Here is a 9,117-nt window from a genome sequence, read left to right on the forward strand (position 1 = left end):
AACTTCATTCTGCACACCCATAAAGTTTTCCAGCTGTTCCCTCAGATCCCACCCGTTCTGGTTCCTCAGGACAAAATGTGTTTATCCACAAGGTACTGTTAGTCTGCCGGGCATGCTGCCGCCCAGGTTTCACAGTGAGTAAGGAGGAAGCTGTGTGGGCAGTGCCACTGCCTCATCATCCCTATCAGAGTGGTGAGAAACTCTCCCTGTCTGCTTCAGCTCAGCCTCAAAACAGGAGTGTGAGGAGGCACATTTTGCACATCAGAGCATGTGCCATGGAGGAAGAGAGACATGATGGGAATGTGCTGACAGACAAGGATGTTGAGAGCTTCAGCAGCACTACCACAATACCACTCCAACAGCAACACTCAAACGCTCAATGCTGCTGTTCCTTGCATCTTACTGCCAGCAACTGGCTCAAGCCCATGCTGCTGAACAGGCATGAGGAGCACACACACGCGCCTCTATGGGTGCCGCTGACTTCAGTGCCAGTGCTCTGTAAGAGGATGCCAGACCCCTTGCTAAACCTACATTAGGCTGTTTCTGACTCTATTTTGCAACAACGTTTCAAAATAAGCCTGGTAAACATGAGCAAGATGGGAGGCAAGTGCTGGAAAATCTACAGGGCACTGCTGTGCAAATTAAGGTCCTCTGAGGGGTCTTTTCTGTTGAAACTGGTCCACTGGGGAAGAACGGGTATGCAGGAAACATTACAGGGCCAAGCACCAGGCAAGACTGACTGACTCTTGTATCAAGGCCAGATTTTAGTCTCAAACCTGCCAAATTCATCTCCAACAGTCAAGGGGAAAGAAGCCAGGAAGATGTTGCCCATGGGATGTTGTAACTATGAGCTTGCCCTGCTATCCCATCTCGGCTGGGTTATGTGGGAAGCCAGCAGAGAGGTAAGCCCAGACGGAGAGGTAAGAGGTCTAAGGGTTCCAGGAGTCAGTGAGTGAAGGAAGGCCACCAAGGAGCCTGAACATTTTGTCCATGTGCCTCAGTCTTGATAATGCAGCAACCTAGTGTCACCAAATCCTTGCAGCTTCCAGACAGGGGAACACAAATCAGGCCAGACCAGCAGGGTGAGAGCACTGCCTTGTGCCTGTCCTGCACTGTCATGTCTAATGACTCCCCCCGCACTTCACATCATCCTCAGTGTCCTTAGAGGTCCACAGTGTGCCGTGGGCTGCAGGGTCGCACTTTCCACTCCTCCGTGGAGTGGAGCTGGAAGAACCCGTAGATCTCCCAGACACACAGCTATACAAGGTGTCTTGGGAAGGCTGGAGGGTGACGCATTTGTTTTATAGACAGGACTTGGTGTTGTCCCAGGAGGGGGACTTTTACCTGCACTGCCTTTACCCCTTGGTGCCCAGGGATCTCAAACCCACAGCTTCCCACACCAACTTCAGCCTGTGTGTGGAGCAGCACTGACCTTCTCCTCAGGGATTTCTCATGAGGCATGGCCTCTTCCCGATGCATGTTTTGGACATGCTCTGGGATGAAAATTGGGTCCCATCCCGGTACGGGCAGGAACCTACTGTAGCCTAGGGAGCCAGGCACATTCCCGGATTAAAGGGAATGAAACCCGCCGTGCCAGGCGGTGCAGCTCTGCGGCCTCGCGGGGAGAGTCGAGGCATCGGCTGCCGGTGAAAGGACGGCCGCTGCACCCACCGAAGATAGTCCCCGCAAGCCCGAATGGAGCGGGAGTGCCGGCACGAGGGGCTTTTCCCTGCACGAACGGAGCGGCGGCCGGAGCGCCGAGCTCCGGGGGTCCCACACCCGAGGAGGTTGATGCCTCTCCGGCCCCGCGCCGCCGCTTGTGGCCCCCCGCGGCTGCTTCCGACGGGGCTCCCCGCGAGCCACCGGGACGGTTCACCGCGCGGAAAAAACGGCAAAGCACTGCCGGGAGCGGGGCTGCCGCGACCCAGGACTCTCTCCGTGCTGGAGAGAGCCCCAGCCGGGCCGGTCCTGGCCCCGGCCCCAGCCCCGGAGGGTCAGCGGGAGGCTGGGACAGTCCTTCCACTCTGGCGGCGGCGGGCACCGGGACAGAGGAGGCGAGTCCGGCAGCAGCCAGGTGTTTATATTGACCTACAGCCATAGGCAGGCTTGCGGCTGGAATGGCAATGAAAGGTGTTCAGCCCAGCCTGTCCCCGGCACGATCTTTAGCTTCGCGGGGGGGGGGACCGAGAGAACCCTCGGGACAGAAGGCGGGGGTCCCATGCACCCCGTACCTTCAGCTCGACACGGAGAAAGGAACACTCCCTGCCATCTGCGCTCGCCGGAGCGGGCGGATCCCGGTGCCGAGCTGCGGCGGAGAGGGTTGGAGAGCGATGGTGCTCCCAGCGCACGCCCGCAGACGCCGAGTGGCTGCTTTCTACGCGAAGAAAATAAATCACCAACGAGCTTTTATTGTTATCATAATCATTATTATCATCGCCATCATCGTTTCTCTGCACATAAATAAATAAATAAATATCTCCCGCGGGGAGGGAGTGGGACGGAACGGTACAACCACAGTTGTGCCCCTGGCAGCGACAAAGTCAAAACAAAACAATTTTGTAAAGGAAAAAAAAATTTAAAAAGGAAAAGATAATAACCCAAACAGCCTTCAACCCTCCCCGTCCGTCCGCCCGCTTTTAGGCACCGCCGTGCTACTGGAGGGAGCCCGGGACAGCATCCCTCCAGGCGGGCGCATCGCCCGTGCCGCGCAGCATCCGCGCACTCCGCGCCCGTCTCGGTGCGCGGGGAGGTCTGCGAGGAGATTCTCGGGCTCGGGGCTGCGCCTGCGGGGAGACAAGTGGGGGAGCACTATGGGGGGACGCCTGGGGTCCTAGGGAGGAGTTTATTTACACCAGGGTGCCGGGACACCCGTCCTCACGGGCCGGGGGTCTAGAAAAGCGAGAAAGTCCTTCGTAAATTACACAAATTATACAAAACAGTATAAAATCCTTCGGCTGCATGTCAGCACCGGGGCAGGCAGGACTCCCTCCTCTGCCTTCGCCACAGTTTCTGCGGAGCCGGGATGGGTGTGCGGGTGGTTAGGGGGTGGCTGCAAGACCTCTGTCGTCCTTCCCCGAGGAGGACGGAGACATGCGCAAGTCCTCGTCGTCCTCCGAGCACTTAGTGGTGGAAAGGGACGAGCATTTGCAGCTGTGGCCGCCCCCCCCGCCCCGGTGGGAGCTACTTTTGCCTTCTTTCTTGTGCTTCACCCGTCGGTTCTGGAACCAGATCTTCACCTGCTTCTCGGAGAGGTTCAGGTAGGTGGCGATCTCGATTCGCCGCAGTCGGGAGAGGTACATGTTAGAGGCGAACTCCCTCTCCAGCTCCAGGAGCTGCGTGCTGGTGAATGCGGTGCGCATCCGCTTGCTACTGGGCAGCTGGCTGGACGTGCTGTCTGGGAATGGAGAGAAGCGCACCGTCAGGACCGGCCGGACCCTCCGCCGCCTGCCCCGCAACGCCGGGCACTCGCCAGTCCCCGCTGAGCCCTCCTTGCCGCCTACCCTGCGGGGCCACAGCCCTTCCTCGTCCCCGGGGGGCCTGAGACCCGGCAAGCGGCTGCCAGGCTGGAGTCCGAGCCCACAAGAGTACCACAGCCGCCTCTTCCTCCCCGTCCGCACAACCTGGACCGGAGGCTCGGCGGGCAGCAGGGGGACTTCCCCAGCGCATCGTCCAGGCCACCGACAGAGAGAGGTGCCAGGACTCCCCGTCCAGCCTCCGTGCGCTGGGCAGGCACCCCCCTCCCCAGGTGTCTTTCTTCGACAGGGTCCCCCGGGATCCCCATCACATCCCCGCAGCGCCCACCGCTGTCATGCAGGCATGCACCCCCGCTCCCCGCCCCTGCCGCCTTACCCACGGAGATGCAGTGGAACTGCCGGGGGTCGGGCAGTGGGTAGGCGCCCTGGTAGAGCGCCGGTGCGTGCCCGACGCTGACGGCGGAGACGGAGTGCTGCTGGCGGGCCAGGGGCGAGTGGCAGTACTGGGAGCCGAAGGGAGGGAAGGAAGCCTTGATGAGGGGGATAGCGGGCGGCGGCGGGTGCAGCTGGGAGGCGGTGACACAGAGCGGGCAGACGCAGAGCAGCCCGGCCTTGCGAGCGTGGCAGGCTCCGGCCGGCAGCCCGGGCAGCGGGTGCGAGGGGTGCACGGCGTAGGGGAAGAGCGGTGGTGGAGGACTGCCCTCCCCCTTCTTCTCGCCCGCCTCCCGCAGCACCAGCGAGTCCACCAGGAAGGAGCGCGGCATTGCCCCGCGCAGCCCCCGCGCAGCGCCCCGCGCAGCGCCCGCGCGGCGCCGCTGGCCAGCCCGAGTGGTGCTGAACGGCGCCCGCCGCCCGCTTTAAATAGCGCCCGCGCCATGTGATGGCGGCGCCGGGCGCTCAATGGGCTTTCTGTGGCTCTTCTCTTGGCATTCACGCCGCACGCTCCCTCATTATTTCCCTTGTTAACTAAATGAACTGCATAATGTACTCTATTCTTGTCGACCCCACCCACGCCGTAGCAGGCGGCCTCTCCCCTCCTCTCCCTTTGGCGGGGTTATTTTCTCATTCTCTTGCGATTTAATATTCTTTTCTTTCTCTTTATCGCTCTCCTTCGCTTTCAGCCCAGCTTTCAGCCCGCTCCCACTTGTTTATTTTGCCGGCTGCAGCCGCGGTCCCCATCGGCGTCAGCTTCCCCTGCCAGCCCCCCGATGCCTTTCCCACCTGTGGCACCAGGTCGGCCCCCCGGTGCCGACGGCCTCTCTCTGTCCCCTCACCTTCGGGATTTCTCGTCCCCACTGCCTCGCCAGCCGCCCTCCTCAGCCCCGTGTCTTTGTTCCCAGCCTTGTCCGGGACCTGACACTTATTGCTGTCGCCGCCGTCGGGCGAAACCCCCGTCCGGAGAGATGTGCCAGCCGATGTTCCACCGGCAAGGATATGCGCCGGGCCTCTGCGTGGGCGCCCAGGCACAGCTAACGGGTGCGGAGAGCCACAGGCATCTCGGCTGCGCTGGTGCGGGTACAGAAAACCCGACACGCAGATGCCGCTGCGTGCCGGCGGCGCCCGCGGAGGGAGAAGAGGCGCTCGGCACGTTCCGCTTGTCTTGACACCTGGTCCCGGTGCCCAGTGCCAGCGGTAACACCTGCCATAGCGCCGTGGCACCGTGGCACCCACGTGCTGCGGCCCCGACCCCGACCACCACCAAAGCGCGCTAGCCCGACCCCGCATCACCGCGCACAGGCGCGCCGGGAAGTCCCCGCAGCTGTGGGGACGACAGGGAAACGACTTATATTTCCCGAACGATGAGATTTAGCTTAAACACCGCGGCGGTGTCTGGATGTCTTAGCACAGAGACCTGCTAAGTTCACAGCGGTCCCCAAAGCGAGCGCGCGTTCCTCGGAGCTAACGCGCACCGGCGCTGCCCCGTGCAGCGGCTCCCCGCGCCGCGCTCCTTGGAGCTCGTTGGTTTAGTAGGCGAATAAGGAATGCTAACAAATAAGAAAAAAAAAATAAATCGTGGGGATACATATTCTACCCCCATTTTCCCTTTTAATATACGGGTAATAAAAAGACAAACGCACCCTCCGACCCCTGTCAGAACGTGGGGAGATTGCTCCCTACAGTAACCTCCCCGCCTCGAAACCAAACGGACTTTTGAAAAGGGTGGGGGGGGGAAAGGGGGAAAGGAAGAAAAAGCCTTTAAAGCGGTGTACTCCGTATCTCAGGGCTGGGCAGAGGTTGTTTTCCCTGTGGCCACATTTCTTATAGCAATCCACGGGAGTTTTGCTGAGAGACTATTGATGCCTGAGACTAAAAATGTACTGATGTGCACAAATGAACGGCGAATATTACAGAGCGAACAAAAACGAATGTTAATAAAAACTCAGTTCTGCAATGATATAGAAAGGATTCCCGAGTGTCCTTTCCCTGAAAGTGTTAATAAGGTTTGGATTTTTCTTCTTTGTTTTTAAGGAAAAGGTATTTTAAAACATTTTCCGCCGGAGCCATGTCCCGGGAAGGGGCATTTTTCCCCGCTGAGAAGTGGCTCGCCACCGGGGGTGGTGGATTCAGACTTATTCCAAGAGATTCCCGCTGCCCAGGGGCTGAACCCCGGGGCTCCGAGCCGCAGGGAGGCAAAGGGTTAACAGCTTCTGAATGCACACCAAGCCCAAAGCTACTGGGAAAGAATATCCAAAAAAATAACCAGTTTTTTTTTCCAGCCGCTGGACCTTATTGAATGTCATTGAAGAAAGTTTTGAATGCCAGATAAAGAGAGGCGAATTAAAGTGTGTGACAGCAGAGGATAAGCAAACACAAAGAGAACTCTGTCACACTTTGGGCAAAATCCGTGGGCTTTTTACCAAGCCTCTTCGCTATGATTGAATTAAGTAATAGGAAAACATTTTCTTTCAGTTTAGAGCCATTAGACAAAAACTTCAAAGCGAATAACACTTTTTAATGTGCAGCTCAACAATGGAATCTGTTTTGTGCTGAAATGTTTAAATGGTTTGTTGTGCAACTGTGGGCTGAAATAACCTAGACTGCAGCAAAATAGCATCCTTCAGGCCGTTTTATGAGCGCTTGAAACTAGCACAGACCTTTAATCCCAGCACTTTAAACTAGCTCCCCTCCCCGTCTTTTTGCGCCCCCCCTCTTTTTTTGGGTGTTTTGTTTTGTACGAGAGGAAATTCTCCTCGTATATTTGCTATCTCGAAATGATTGCCGCTGAACGAAAAGGGTTCCGGGAGAGGGGGAAAGAGATCCGCCGGTGGGTTCCGCGCTGCGGGGCAGCTCGGGGACTGCGGGGCGCCCCCGGCCGGACCTGCCGCTGCTGCGTGGGACGGGCGGCCCCGGCCCCGGCCCCCGGGGGTCCTGTCGGGACGGGGTCGCCGGCGGCAGCGGGAAGTGCCGGCGCATGGGCTCCGCACAGAGAGAATCGCCCGGTGGTAGCTGCTCCCCCCGCGCCCTGCCCGCCCGGTCACACCCCCCGGAGAAGGGGATGGGGAGAGGGAAGCATCAGGGTGAGCATCCGCTGGGAGACCCTTCGTGAGGGGAACGTCGGGGGTCACTGTGGGGGATGCAGGAGAGAGAGGGCGACAGCGCTGGCACTGACTGAGCCGTGCCTTCCCCCCCGGGGCTGGGTGACCTGCGACACGGCTGCCGGCGAGGGGACAAGGTGTCACACTGCTGCTGCTGCTGGCGGCTGTGCCCACATCGGCTGAGAGGAGCTCCCTCTTCATTTTGAGGGACCAGCCATCATCGCCTTTTGTGATGAGGCGCTCACTCTCCGCGGTGCTCGCGTTTCTGTCTGAGGGTAGGAGGTGCCACACACCATCAATCCCTAAGGCATGGAGAGGTGCGTTAGTTTGGGAGCTGTGGGGAGGTGAGGATGAAATCCCGCTGGAATGGGAAGGAACCGCTATTTCCAAGGAGACCATGTCCTTGGTAGCTGAGCAGGGCTGACGATTTATGAGTGACTGTAATATTCCCCAGCCTATCCCAAATAATCCTTTTTCGATGGCAAATACCAAAATGTAAATCAAAGCCAATACTGAGCCACAAAGCGCAGTTAAGGATTGTCCAAAGAATGTGCTTACACTGGACAAACACACCTAGGAGCAAGCTTGTGAGGTACCTGTGAATCCCTTCAATTAACTTGATCACTGAATGATTCTGAGTTTGAGTAACCTGTAATAGTTTTTGGTTTACTTGGTTTACTTCTGGCTTCCAGAGATCCACAATATCAGGGATTCCAGTAACATAAGCTATGTTTGTGTTTCATTTCAGTTTTTCCAAAATAAAGGCTAAACCACGGGGAGGGTTTTTTTTGTGTATGTTTTTCCTTTATCTCTTGTCTGTTAAATCAACTCCTCTCAAATTTATAATTGCATAATTTTTGTAGCTTGTTAGCAATTGTTTTAAAAGGGGCTTTAAAAAGGACACACTATTTACAATGACAAATATTGATAGCACAAAGGGGAATGGGTTTAAACTGGAAGTGGAGAGATTCAGGTTATCTGTTAGGAAGAAATTCAGAGGGTAGTGAGACACTGGAACAGGCGGTCCAGAGAACTTGTGGATGTCCCATCCCTGGAAGTGTTAAAGGCCAGGCTGGATGCGACCCTGAGAACCTGCCCATGGTAAGGGGGTTTGGAATTAGATGATATTTAAGGTCCCTTCAGCCCTAAGTCACTCCATGTTTCTGTGACCCAGTCCTGCCACATTTCCATGTGGTTAATAAAGTTTCATCTGTTTTCTATCACAGTTTATCAAGACAATAGCTTATCTTGCCAGGAAAACCTGTGCTTCAGGACCAAATCAAAGCTGCTTGCTTCTGTAACCTTTATTTTCTCTTTCCACAGCAGATACCTAGGGTAGAGATTTGCCATTTAGATCTTCTTCAGTCCCATTGGTTCTTAACAGAGTTGGTTAATAAGGGAACCTTGTACTCATCTTCATCTTCTAAGAAGACCATTTTTTGCTCTGTTTCCCCTCTTTGATTTGACCTTTCACTGAGGAGGCTGTTTCAAAGATGTAGCTGGACATAAATCATAACAAAATAACAAGACAAGTGTGAATATGCAAAAATAAACAATTTAAAATAACTTTTTGCTTTTATAGCAATTTTTCAAATTGCTGGTGACCTTGTAGGATAGAAGTACTCAAAAGATGAAGAAGTGCTTGAGAGTAATGAAGACAGGGAGTTGCAAAAGAGGAGTTTGATATTAGTTCTGCAGATGTTGTTAAAATACAAAATTGTTAGAAATACTATCCTTCAACCTCAGAATCCACCCTATTTCCCAGCCCTTTTTATTGCCATCTTCTCCTTTCTCCAAATTTCTCACCTTTATGTGTTTCAAGTCCTCTAAAAACTGAAAGTTTTAAAGGTTGTCAGACTGCTCTTTGAGAATATCCAAGGGGAAATTCTGTCATCTTGTGTGGTAAGAAGCTGTATTGTATCTGTTGTTTATATGAAGCATTTGAACAGTTTCCTGTAGCTGAGATACTTCTTTTAAACCACATTAATGTGGATAGCATCATCAAACCACACTGATCTGCAGCGTGGGTTCTTGAGGTTGTGGGTACACTGGTTTCAGTGCTGGCTTCTTGTCCCCTTCCTGGCAGATTTGGAGGGTCTTGCAGTGGA

The 9,117-nt window shown here is 55.4% G+C and overlaps 1 protein-coding gene across 1 annotated transcript; it reads right to left on the reverse strand.

The window, feature by feature from the left end:
• Nucleotides 1–2,490: 2,490 nt before the first annotated feature.
• GSX1 (GS homeobox 1) lies at nucleotides 2,491–4,300 on the reverse strand. The gene is made up of 2 exons (XM_002192947.5): nucleotides 3,850–4,300; nucleotides 2,491–3,394 (listed from the first exon to the last, which is right to left on the reverse strand). Exons 1-2 carry the CDS (start codon nucleotides 4,235–4,237, stop codon nucleotides 3,039–3,041), a joined length of 744 nt encoding a protein of 247 aa, XP_002192983.1. The 5' UTR covers nucleotides 4,238–4,300; the 3' UTR covers nucleotides 2,491–3,038.
• Between the last annotated feature and the right edge of the window lie 4,817 nt (nucleotides 4,301–9,117).

This window comes from Taeniopygia guttata, chromosome 1 (genome assembly GCF_048771995.1).
Source record: "Taeniopygia guttata chromosome 1, bTaeGut7.mat, whole genome shotgun sequence".
Classification (NCBI taxonomy): domain Eukaryota; kingdom Metazoa; phylum Chordata; class Aves; order Passeriformes; family Estrildidae; genus Taeniopygia; species Taeniopygia guttata.